Source organism: Callithrix jacchus, chromosome 14, assembly GCF_049354715.1.
Source record: "Callithrix jacchus isolate 240 chromosome 14, calJac240_pri, whole genome shotgun sequence".
In the NCBI taxonomy this organism is placed as follows: Eukaryota; Metazoa; Chordata; class Mammalia; order Primates; family Cebidae; genus Callithrix; species Callithrix jacchus.
In genome coordinates, this window is record NC_133515.1 from 75954072 (window position 1) to 75967771 (window position 13700).

General features: G+C 34.6%; 1 protein-coding gene across 3 annotated transcripts in view; it reads left to right on the forward strand.

The window, feature by feature from the left end:
• The window catches only part of SOS1 (SOS Ras/Rac guanine nucleotide exchange factor 1), a 132593-nt gene that overhangs the window by 54669 nt on the left and 64224 nt on the right, over positions 1-13700 (forward strand). For all 3 annotated transcript variants that reach the window (XM_035272736.3, XM_035272737.3, XM_054245024.2), the window contains exons 3-6: positions 3318-3449; positions 5230-5394; positions 7283-7492; positions 11114-11257. In XM_035272736.3, coding sequence (XP_035128627.2) covers positions 3318-3449; positions 5230-5394; positions 7283-7492; positions 11114-11257 — 651 coding nt within the window. The remainder of the gene's footprint in view (positions 1-3317; positions 3450-5229; positions 5395-7282; positions 7493-11113; positions 11258-13700) is intronic.

Consider the following 13700-nt stretch of genomic DNA (forward strand, 5'->3'; position numbering starts at 1 on the left):
ACACATACAAAAGTATTATGGAGATATGAATTTTTTTAATTGAAGTACATATATAGGAATTTATATAGGACCTAGAATATTCTTGGAATTGATCAAGATTATCTTTTTAAACGTATTATGTAAAGGAAAAGGCAAGGTTCTGCTAATAATGGAGCTAAATCTCAAACTTTACTCTGTATCTCATTAATGTTTTCCAAAGGTACTAGATATTAATCAAGATAGAGTTTCTCATTTAATACAGAAAGATTAATCTTGAAATTAGGAGAGTAATAATATTTAATTCATTAATCTTTCATTGATCAGTCCTCCTCGGGCTTCTTTTAAAAAATACATGAAGGCCGAGCATAGAGGCTCATGTGTGTAACCCCAGCACTTTGAGTTCAGGAGTTCTAGAGCAGCCTGGGCAACATAGCAAGATCTCATCTCTACTAAAAATAAAAAAATTAGCTGAGTGTGGCGACACATACTTATAGTCCCAGCTACTTGGGAGACCGAGGCAGGGAGATCACTTAAGCCCAGAAGGTTGATGCTCCAATGAGCTTTGATCACATCATTCTCCGGCCCAGGTGACAGAGCAAGAGACCCTGTTCTCCCCAAAAATAAATAAAAAGTAAAAAAATAGAAAATATTTATGAAAGAAATTTTATTTTCTATAAAATTATAAATTTCCCACTACAAGAAATAAAGTAATTCCTTGAGTTTGGCTCTTGACATTCAAGACACCTTTTTGTTTGACCCTACTAATCTTTCCCCATGCATTTTGACCCTTGGCATTATCTCCTAAGTATGTATTTGGTAATTTGATTTCATTAATACCCTTGTAAGTAAGTTTAAAATGTGCCATGCTTCATTGTTACCATTTTGCCTTTTAAAAAATCATTCGATTAGCTGCTCCACTAAAAAAAAGAAAAAGAAAAATCATTTGAGATTTTTTTTCCCCTTCTTTCCTTCCTTAAAACAATAAACCTGGAATGAGGTAGATATAATTGATATGGAAAGGGATTGCTGTTCTATTTTCTGTTTCTTCTACCTCAACCCCTGCCTACAGTTAGTCTCTGTAATTCCACCACTGGTGAGTTTTTTTCAAAGACATGTAAATCTATTTAGAATTGTCAGATTGAGTTCAACTTCTGTCCTTTTCTACTGCTTTTATTTTTTTATTTTTACTTTTTTCCCACTGCTTTTATATCTCTACTGTACACCAGTGTTTTTAGATTTCAGGTCATGACCACTGGTAAGTCAATAAAATTACTTTAGTGCATTGCCCAACCCTCATTTTAAAAAATAAAACAGGCTGGCACAGTGGCTCACAGCTATAATCCCAGCACTTTGGGAGGCTGAGGCAGGTGGATCACCTGAGGTCAGGCGTTCAAGACCAGCCTGGCCAACATGAGGAAACCCATCTCTATTAAAAATACAAAAAGTAGCTGGGCGTGGTAGCACATACCTGTCATCCCAGCTACTCAGGAGGCTGACGCAGGAGAATCACTTGAATCTGGGAGCGGAGGTTGCTGCGCCACCATACTGTAGCCTGGGCAACAGAACAAGACTGTCTCTAACAGACAAACAAACAGAAAGGAAAATGCCAGTGTGCTGCATATCATAAGGACAGGTTTGTTTTATGAAACTTTGTTTCATTTGAGCATGTTTGGTGTAGGTTTAAAAAAAACGTTGGAAAGCCACAGGGTCATAGCATTATTAGGTTTGTACCATGGTTACACTTATTCAGTTAATCATGGGTTAAACACTTCACTATAAACATTTTAATTGAAAATCATATAAGTTAGTCCTAAATCTTGTCATTTTTGATTAACAAGTCTGCAAAATTAACTTGGAGAAAAGAATTCTGTTTCGGATGTTCCTTTCTCTCCCTTTACCCCTTCCCTTCTCTCCCTTTTCACCTGCTATGCCTCCTCAGTATTTTGGACCTTTGTATTGCCTTTTGCTGCATCAGGCTGGTGTCCTGGCAAACAGCTTTTCAACTAGACAGTTGAAAAGGTTTGTAAACCCCGTTTTAAACTGCTGTATTTTCTTTCAACATACTTCAGGCGGGTGGATCACGAGGTCAACAGATCGAGACCATCCTGGTCAACATGGTGAAACCCCGTCTCTACTAAATATACAAAAATTAGCTGGGCATGGTGACGCACGTCTGTAGTCCCAGCTACTTGGGAGGCTGAGGCAAGAGAATTGCTTGAACCCAGGAGGCAGAGGTTGTGGTGAGCTAAGATTGCGCCACTGCACTCCAGCCTGGCACCTAGTGATGGAGTGAGACTCTCAAAAAAAAAAAAAAAAAAATTGACTGGGTTATACCCCTCAATCATAGATTGGCTTATTAGATATCCAAGAATCACTGTGTTCTCTGCCACTTCCTCACCACCAAGGGCATCACATGGCAGTCACTTTTTTTTAATTTTCCATTTTACTAGCAACTAATAAAACTTTCTATTCAGATTTATAAATAAGGGCTATGCTTAGTTTCATCTAGTAGTTTTTACATACTAGTTTAATACTTTTTCAAAATACGTGTGTAAAAGTTATATAATAGCGACCTCTACTGGTTTTAGTTATGGTATCCTACAAGTGGGTTTTAAAAGCTTTGAGAGGATGAAAGTGCCTTTTGTTTGAAATGAATTACATTAGTTTAATAAGGAAGGAAATTCAGCTGCGATAGTAACCCGAGTTCTTTCACTCTCAGTGGAAATTTTAACTAAAGAATTTCTGGAAATTAAAAATGAAGTATTTTGTTAAAAACAAATGACCTATGGAGGACTTTAAAGAAACTACAATGTATTAAAATTGCTGTCACCAATGCAAAACGATTGCTTTCCATGATTTGTAAATAGTTTTGAAGTTAAGTGCCTTTGCATGGTGGATAAAGAATATTCATAGAGGGTTCAATTGCAAAATGCTACTTGAGTTTGTAATTAGTACTGAAAGTAAGGACAAGTGAATGAGAATTGGATTTAGGTATTTACTTCTTGATCTTGGGTCTTGTTCTTGAAATTTTATACAAGTACTATTTAAAAGTAGCTTCTACTCATTCTTGTAATTAGCTTTATCACAGTGAAGCTGAAATTCAGGATGTGATATTCACCCTAGACAATAGAAAGAATGTTTAGTCTCTTATTGCCTAATTAAGGAACTTACACATTGACAATTACTGTTTTTTCTTAGCTTCAATATGTTTGTAATATAAATTATACCGTATGTGAAAAGCTCTACTTTCGGTATTCTTTGATTTTAAAAGTAAATTTGAAGTGAAGAGCACTATTTAATATATTTGTTGCTTAGTTGTTATTTTCCTATTTCCCAAGGAACGTGTTCAAAAAAGTTTCCCTCATCCAATTGATAAGTGGGCAATAGCTGATGCCCAATCAGCTATTGAAAAGAGGAAGCGAAGAAACCCTTTATCTCTCCCAGTAGAAAAAATTCATCCTTTATTAAAGGTAATGCTGAAATACTCCCTTCTTGCATTTTAAGGGAAAAATAAAATCTATCATTTTCATACAATTAGAGTATATTTTATGGATAATTGAGTCAACTTAAGAGTAAAATTCTCTCATTCTAAGTTTTCCGGTGATTAATGTGGTGGGAGGAGATGCTGTGATAAATAAGAAAATATAAACTGGGCAACATGATTTAAAGTAATTTCATATCAATAGTAATAAGCTGAAGGACTAAGAAAGTTACTGTGGATTTTGTTTATCTCAGATGTAATTAGGACCACAAGGACAATTTCTAAAACTCATCCTCTCTTGTTGGTTAGACTAAGTGTTCCTATAAATCCTTTAGATATTAATATTTTGTGTAGAGACCTCTGTGAAACTGTCATAGGCTATGTGTAATCTTTGAACAAAAAGATCACCTAAACTATCCAGTCCTACTTATCATGTAAATAAGTCAGTCAGTCAGTCAGTTGAATCTCTACAGAACTAATAGAATAACTGCTGGAAGCTCAAATAATGCTATTTCTATTTTAGTTAATATAATGAACTATTATTTCTCACAACAAAAATATAGATATTATAATAATTAAAAGTTTTAGATGCCAGTAATTTTGTACATACTGTAATACAGATAAAATGCTAATACATTGTCTGAGTTTTATTACTCCACAAAGTTATTATCCACAGTTTGTAAATGAGGTGACAGAGGCAGAAAGTGAGTAAGTAACTTCTAGGCCAAGTTCACAGGACTCTTAAGTGATAGTGTTAGAAAGTTCAGGTTTGCTTGGTGTTGTTCGAAATTTAAACACTTGAATGAGTTTAAGATTATATTTTGTATTCAGTTGTTTGAATAGAAATATCTACCTTATGGAAAACTACTTCATCATTCTCTTCATGATTTTCCTTGGCCATAGATTGAATTGTATTCTGAGAATTAACAAATTGAGTTATATAAATAATGTGTTAATAATCCTAAATTTTGAGTTTTATATGCTAATTGTGAATATCATTTCAATTTATTTTAATAAACCTTTATCATGATACACTTAATAGTTTCTACATACCCTAAAAGGTAAATGCAGCCTGTCTCCAATTTATAACAAACTTCTTATTTCAAAGTTGTTGGTTTTTTCCCTTAAATGCATTGTTTGGAAAATAGAATTTATTATTCTGTATGAATTGGCCAGTCCCACAAAAGCCCATATTCTCTTTGAAGTCTAATATCAGGACCATTTAACATTCTCTTTAACAGCAAACGTTATTCAGTAGGATGTAACATGAATTTTATTTTCATAGGAATTGCCAGGGATACCAGGAATGTGCCATTTTGGTTTTGGGGAGCCCATCTTCCCTGGGAAAAGATAAGCATATAAGCCTGGTAGAGATTCCTAAATGCCAATAATATATTAACTCTAATTTTTGGTAAAAGAAAAAACTTGTTTGTTATAGTTACCTCTAGGTATTCTGAATTAGGTAACAAAGAGCATTTGCTCCCCACCCCAAACTTGGTTTTCCTTTATAGGTTAGGGATTATCTATTTATAATCTCTACTTCTCAAGTATTTTACATCATCAGAGGTAATTTTGCCTTGCCTTTTCTTAGCTTACATTTTCAACAGTAATATATATATTATTCATCGTTGAACCACTTAAAATTAAATGTTGCTGGTAAGCACAGGGCTCAGAAAAAAAGTGAAAGCTAAGTTGCAAATGTGTTTTTCATTTTTAATCAGTGTTAAATTTATAGTATGTGATGTTTAAACATGCTTTTAATTTTGCAGGAGGTCCTAGGTTATAAAATTGACCACCAGGTTTCTGTTTACATAGTAGCAGTCTTAGAATACATTTCTGCAGACATTTTAAAGCTGGTTGGGAATTATGTAAGAAATATACGGCATTATGAAATTACAAAACAAGATATTAAAGTGGCAATGTGTGCTGACAAGGTAGGAAACAGCTTTTATTTTTTTTCTTAAGTTTCTTTTTATGACTTATTAGATGCTAACATACTATTCATATAGAATAAAATTATATGTTGGGGAATATCTCCAGTAACCTAATAGCAGGGATTCAAGACACCCCTTTATAAAAATAAGATATTACAGATATAATATTAAAATATTTTTCAATATGCAGGGTTTTTTTCTGTGCTGTCGCAACTAGGGTTAATTAGAGTAATCTCTTAATAGTTAATTTCTTAAAATTTATTCAGATTGAAAGATTTGTAAGGTTATGGATTTACTTAAAAACAATTTTTCAAAATGCAAAACCACAAAACGATAGATTTATTTTGGTATCTACCTTTCTTCAGATACTACTTTGTGGTTTTACAATAATAATAAAAGCAAACACTTATTGAAGGTTAAGCATATATGTGGCTTATCTCCATTGGTCCTTATGATATTCCTCTAAGGTAAGTAAGTGATATTATCTACATTTTATAAAAGGGAGACTGAAATTCACAGGGATAAAGAAATTGGTCCAGAATTTTCTGAGAAGTTTCAAAGCCTAGACTTGAACTCCAGGTCTCTAGTCTAAAGCTTTTAGTCATTACCTAAGTTTGTTTGTTTTATGAAAACAACTTTGCAGAAAGGAAAATATTTCTGTTGAAGCATTTCATTCCGTTTCCTCATTATATTCTTACTGATTTGAAATATTCTTTTTGATTACTGATTCCACTAAATTATGTTTTAGTATTTATTTGTTCTTTGAGAATGTGGCCATATAGAGTGAAAAAAAAACCTGATTTGAAGAAGAATTTCAAATATTTTAGTATTTCTAAATGAATACGTATTTAGTTTTGAAAAATATTATCTAGACATCAATATGAAATACGTGATGCTTTTTTTTTTTTTTTTTTAGACGGAGTTTTGCTCTGTCGCCCAGGCTGGAGTGCAATGGCACGATCTTGGTTCACTGCAACCTCCACTTCCCGGGTTCAAGTGATTCGCCTGCCTCAGCCTCCTGAGTAGCTGGGATTACACGTGCGTGCCACCATGCCTGGCTAAATTTTGTATTTTTAGTAGAGATGGGGTGTCACCATGTTGGTCAAGCTAGTCTCAAACTCCTGACCTCATGATCTGCCCATCTTGGCCTCCCAAAGTGCTGGGATTACAGGCATGAGCCACCGTGCCATGGCCTTGATGCTTTTTAATGAATCAGATAAATAAACTATTTTTGACTACCTACTACATGTTTACACAGGGAGTAGATGCAAGAGAAGTATGTATAAAACAAGGCTCCAGAGTTGATGAAGGTATACTTATATTCATGAAACAGTCAGAAAGCACACAAAGTAAAATATTATCATTGTATTGTGTTATAGGGATATGATGTTGTAGAAGCTCACAAGAAGGCAAAAGATGTGTTTAGCAAGAGTAGTAGTAGACTTGGAGAAAAGTTTATTTTGATCTATATCCAACAAATCTAGGAAAATAGACCAAATAAAAGGGTATAAAAATTATTTAAATATGAGGTATTGAGGCCATGGAATAAAGTGATGATGGCAGGGCATAAAACAGAGAAAACCAAGCCAGAGAAATTAAAGACAGGATCTGGGAACAAATTGGAAGTAATAGGTTAACAAGAGAGACAGACAGATAAATACTAGTAGTGATAGAGAACTTGGAGGAGGATAGTGAGTGGTATCAGATGTTGAATTCTGTTTTAGAGAAACTGTGGAGGAATGCTGGCAATATATCGAAGAGGAGAAATTTGCATGTCTGCTTTTTTTTATCCTTTAAGAACTTTATTCAGAGAACTTAGAGCATTTCACTTCAAATTTGACTAAAGCTTCATATTTTATTATACTTTTTAATATCTCTGACCATGTAGGTATTGATGGATATGTTTCATCAAGATGTAGAAGATATTAATATATTATCTTTAACTGATGAAGAACCTTCCACTTCAGGAGAACAAACTTACTATGATTTGGTAAAAGCATTTATGGCAGAAATTCGACAATATATAAGGGAACTAAATCTAATTATAAAAGTTTTTAGAGAGCCTTTTGTCTCCAATTCAAAATTGTTTTCAGCTAATGTAAGTATTGTTGTAATATGCTTATCATTGGATGTGTTGTGAAATTTGCATAACCACTTCAAATTTGAAGTTGTATAGTTCATGATTACTAATGAGTTCTTTTTTTTAAGTTGTGGGACTTAACTGAGGGTCACAAAGTGCTATAACAGTTTCAAGAGCTTTAACATCAGAAATTAAGAGACAAAATACAAAGTACACTGATTATATAAGTGCAAATGAGTTCAAAGAATTGTCCATGTACTCCAAAGGATAAACCTTCTTGTTTAGGTAGAAGATATTTTTGTTTAATTTGAATCATTTGATTCATTCAGCTTCATTAATGCCAACTGTATTGTCAGTTACCATGCTTGGCAGCAGGGATTCAAAGATGAATAAGAAACAGTTTGGCCGGCCGTGGTGGCTCACACCTATAATCCCAGCACTTTGGGAGGCAGAGGCTGGTGGATCATGAGGTCAAGAGATCCAGACCATCCTGTCAACATGGTGAAACCCCGTCTCTACTAAAAATACAAAAATTAGCTGGGCATGGTGGCGCACGCCTGTAATCCCAGCTACTCAGGAGGCTGAGGCAGGAGAATTGTTTGAACCCAGAAGGCGGAGGTTGCGGTGAGCTGAGATTGAGCCATTGCACTCCAGCCTGGGTAACAAGAGCAAAACTCTGTCTCAAAAGAAAAAGAAAAAGAAAAAGAAACCGTTCCTTTCCTTAAGTTTAGTCAAGACAGAGATATAAACTTTAAATTGCAATAAAATATGGTAATTAGCATGGTAGAAACATGACAGCAGTATTACTGGGAGCACCAAGGAAGGGGCCAGTAACATTGAAACTTAGACAAAGGATTGCTGATCTTAGGATAGTAATCAAACTAACCTAATTGGATCCTGAAGAAATGCTGAGTGAAAACGGGTGAGATTGTCATAAGAGTTACACACCAGTAATTCCTGGAACTGTAGCCACACAGCCATAAATGATTGATAGAGAAACAGTACTCACTACAGAGGCTGGGTTTGGTTTGGGCTCAAGCTATGGCAATGAGTGAGCATTAAAAAATAAAGTAGTATATCATGGTAATGGTTGTACAAACCTGTTATTCAGATTTACATTAAAGACCATTAAATTATTCACTTTGCATGGTTTGTAAATATTGTTTCAATAAAGCTGCTTAAAAAAATAAGAGTAAAGAAGAGGCAGGGCCGGGCGCGGTGGCTCACACCTGTAATCCCAGCACTTTGGGAGGCCGAGGCAGGTGGATCACGAGGTCAAGAGATCAAGACCATCCTGGTCAACAAGATGAAACCCCGTCTCTACTAAAAATATAAAAATTAGTTGGGTATGGTGGTGTGCGCCTGTAGTCCCAGCTACTCGGGAGGCTGAGGCCGGAGAATTGCTTGAACCCAGAAGGCGGAGGTTGCGGTGAGCCGAGATCGTGCCATTGCACTCCAGTCTGGGTAACAACAGCGAAACTCCATCTTTTAAAAAAAAAAAAAAAAAAAAGAAGAGACAAAGGTTTCTGAGGACATAAAAGAACCAAAATGGCCAAAAAGCACATCAAAAAGTGTTCAGCATCACTAATTATAGAGAAATGCAAATTAAAACCACGAGATACTACTACATACTGATTAGAAAGGCTAAAATGTAGAAGACTTATAATACCAGAAGTTGAAATGAGTATGGAGCAACTAACTGCTTGTGGAAATATAAAATTCCCACATTACTTGAAAATGTAAACTAGTATAAATGTTTTGGAAAATAGTTTGGCAGTTCTCCCTCTCTCTCTCTTTCTCTCTCTTTTTTTTTTCCTTGAGACAGAGTCCTGCTCTGTTGCCCAGGCTGAGTGCAGGGGTGCAATTTTGGCTCACTGCAACCTCTGCCTCCGAGGTTCAAGCGATTCTCCAGCCTCAGCCTCCCGTCTATCTGGGATCATATAGGCACATGCCATTAAGCCTGGCTAATTTTTATATTTTTAGTAGAAGCAGGGTTTCACCGTGTTGGCCAGGCTGGTCTCAAACTCCTGACCTCAAGTGATCCACCAGCCTCAGCCTCCCAAAATGCTGGGAGGCGTGAGTCACTGTGCCTGGTCAGTTTGGCATTTCTCTATAATAGTAAACATAAACTAAACCATATTGCCCAGCAATTCCGATCCTAGGTTTTTGCCCAGAAGAAATGAAAACAGGTCTGTGCAAAACTGGTTCATGAATGTTCGTAGAAGCTTTATTTGTAATAGCCCCAAACTGGAAACAACCCAAATGTCCCTCAGCAGGTGAATGTATAAACAAATTGTGGTATGACCATACAGTGGAATGCTACGTAGCAATAAAAAGGAATGAAATAGTTATGCATGCAACAGCATGGTTGCATCTCAAAAACATGAGCAAAAAACTAGGCACAAAAGACAATATATGATTCCACTTATTTAATATCCTAGAAAAGACACTTCCGTAGAGACAAAAAGCAGATCACAGGTTTCCTGGGAGTTAGATGTAATAAGGGTTGATGGAAATGGGGCACAAGGAAACTTTTTAAGATGATTAAAAGGTTCTGTATCTTGATTGTTATGGTGGTTAAGAGAGTGAATAACTACACAAAAATCTACCAAAAATACATTTAAAATAGCTTCAAAGTCGACTTGATATAGTCATTGATAAAAAAAAGAAATCAAATAATAGTAACCAATTTTATTTAACAGTATAAAATGGATTCCACATTGAAACTAACCTTTAAGAAACTATCATTTGTTGAATTTTAGTATGGTATCATAAAAGGATAGTCACTCTATTTATATGGAAAGTCCAGAATAGACAAATCCATAGAGACAAAGTAAATTAGTGGTTCCTCTCCACTGGGGAGAGGAAAGGAATGGAGAGTGACTGTACTAGGTATTTAGCTGTCCACCTTCCAAAAAAATCACAGGGTTTACTCTTGTGATAATGAAATGTTCCAGAATTTGATACTGGTGATGACTGCACAACCAATATTGAAAACCAGTGACTAATAAGTACACTTTTAACGGGTGAATTTTATTGTATATGAATTTTATATCAATAGAATAATTACACAGAAAAGCAAGATTTTCATATACTTCGAAATAATGTATCACAACAGATTGTATGCAGAAATAGATATGAAAATCCTGCTGTCTTCTCTTAAGTTATGGTCGAGATTTGCAATGTAAAACATTTCCATTCTTTTAAATGTTTTTTGTTATAGTTTAAAAAAAAAAACTTTGGTTACTTTTTATAAAAGTACTATTTATATGAACACATAATGGGTTTATTATTTTTAATGAATTAAATATTTTTAAAAATTTTGGTTTTTAACTTCTAACATGATAAACATTGAAATACATAGTTATAAACAAAAGGTTTTTAGAATCTTCAGTAATTTTTAAGAGTGTGAGGAGCCCTGAGACCAAAAAGTTTCAAGACCTAGAGAAATGTATTTGCAAATTGTTTATCCTTCCAAAAGGAATTCTTGAATTGTCTTTTATTCATATTTGTAAGTCTGAGAATTTTTTACTGTATATGCCATGTTAAATTTTGTGATTATAAAATGACATATTGGCTCAAAATTTGTTTAATATTATAATACAGCCTCACTGAATTAATGTGTTTTCCCCCAAACAGGATGTAGAAAATATATTTAGTCGTATAGTAGATATACATGAACTTAGTGTAAAGTTACTGGGCCATATAGAAGATACAGTAGAAATGACAGATGAAGGGAGTCCCCATCCACTAGTAGGAAGCTGCTTTGAAGACTTAGCAGAGGTAAGTTCTTCAATTATATACCCAAAAAGTCTGCATAAAAGCCTACAATTTACATTAAAATTGAGAGTCTTACTTCTCTCCAGCTAAAGTCATAGATACTAATTGTTGACTATCTGTTATTGCTCCTTTTCCATAGGGTCATTGTTAACATATGTCTCTGTTATCTTACCAAACATAGAAAAATGGTATCTGGTTAATTATAGGAAAGCAGATACCACTAAGGGGAGGTATTACAGCTGTCACCCAATGGCCTACTGTAAAAGGTTAAGAAAAGTCAACAAATGAATATTAAGGAAGAGACCACAATACTTGGACCTGAGGTCAGATTACTTGTGTTCCGGTCTAAGCTCCACTACTTATTAGTTGTGTGACCAGTGGGAAGTTATTTTATTTCTCTAAACCTCTGTATCTTTATTTATAAAAGAAGAATGATAATACAGGTTGAGTATCCCTAAGCCAGAAATCCCAAATCTGAAATGATCCAAAATCTGAAACTGTTTGAGCACCAACATGATACTCAAAGGAAATGTTCATTGGAACATTTCAGATTTGGGATTTTCAGATTCAGGATGCTGAAGCAGTAGGTATACTACAAATATTCCAAAATGTGAAATCTAAAACACTTCATTTTGGGTGAGAGATACTTAACCTGTCATAGGACTCAGGATTTTTGTGAAAATTGAATAACCTATCTGAAGTATTTAGCTATCCACTTTCACATAGTAAGCTACTCAATATGTGATAACTGCATTATTATTTAGAATAGGAATGAAGTGAATAGGACAATAACATCCAGGGCCTGGGTGATTCAGATACCATGAGTGTTAGATAACTAACTCCTTAGGTATTTCAAATGCTAAAATACATGAGTCAATCCTAATAAGTTAGCATTAAGAGTCATTCTGAGGTTTCTAGCTCTTGCTATGTTCTATAAATTCTACTCATTATGATCCAGTATTGAGCTTGTAAAATATTTTTTTTAATATTTTTAAAATATAAATATTTAAAAACAATGGCAAAACACAATGGTAAGTTCAAGCATCACCACAGCCTCTGCATTCCTGCTCTAAACACACATAAGTAATAAAGTATAAAAATTAAAAAGTGGAATATATATGTAACTAGACTTGAAAACAAGATTAGAAATGTAATACACATTCAAGGTAGTGAGCTCTGGTATCTGGGTGTTTAGGTTCTTAAGGACAATGAATTGTTTCAGACGTGTTCTGTGAAAGCCAGAGCAAGACTTCTTGCCCAAGTCTTTCCTTATAATAGGATGCTGGGAAAATCTGCCAACCTGCTATCTTCAGTAAAGTTTTCTGAAAAGTTGTAGACTTGACATGGGGAGACAAAAATGTTGCCTTACAATAATAATTTTCCCACAACATTAAGCCAATATGAAGCTTGAACCCCCAAAGTCATTTGAAGAGTAGATTCTAGTTTGGAAGAGTGATCATAAAGGAATGGGAGAAAAAAAGGAAACAAAACATTAAAAGTCTCGCACTAAGCATGTAATACAAAATTCCAAAAAACAAGACAAATTCTAATTTTCAGAATGATAATCTAATAAAATCAACAATTATATCATGAATTTATTCCAGATGAAATTAATGTTGTACAATAGGTATACAAAAAGTTTAAAAGAAGTTTAGGATGCTCAAAGAGATAAGTGAAGGAATATGATCCATTTATAAAGAAGACATCATTGTGAAACAAAAATAGGTGGAAAGTAAATGAGCAGATAGATATCAAAAGACAGATACTGAGAATTAAATATATTATACAATCATTGAAATAACTTATATAGTATAACATTTGCTGGACCCAGTTCAATAATAAAATTAGTAAATTGGAGATGAAATTGAGGATTTCACTGATAATGTAACACAGACTAAGATAAGAAATATGAAAGGCCAATTGAAAGTAATAAGGATAGCTGGGCGTGGTGACTCATGCCTGTAATTCCAGCACTGTGAGAGGCCGAGGTGGGCAGATCACCTGAGGTCAAAAGTTTGAGACCAGCCTGGCCAACATGGTGAAACCCGTCTCTACTAAAAATACAAAATTTAGCTGGCTGTGGTGGCGCATGCCTAATAATCCCAGCTACTTGGGAGGCTCAGGCAGGAGAATCACTTGAACCCAGGAGACGGAGGTTGCAGTGAGCCTAGATCACATCACTGCACTCTAGCCTGGGCAACAGAATAAGACTCCATCTCAAAAAAAAGCAAGTAAAAAGGAAACACTGAGAGGCTTAGTATACATCTAAGAGGAGTTCCGGACAATGAGTGATGGAGAAATAATATTTGAAAAGATAAAAATGGATAATTTTCAAGGAATGAAAGCATTAGTTCCCAGATCAAAATTAAATTCCAAATATTGATCAAGATAAATAAAAATACACAGCTAAAAACATGGCTGTGAAAATAGAGAACATAAAAAATAA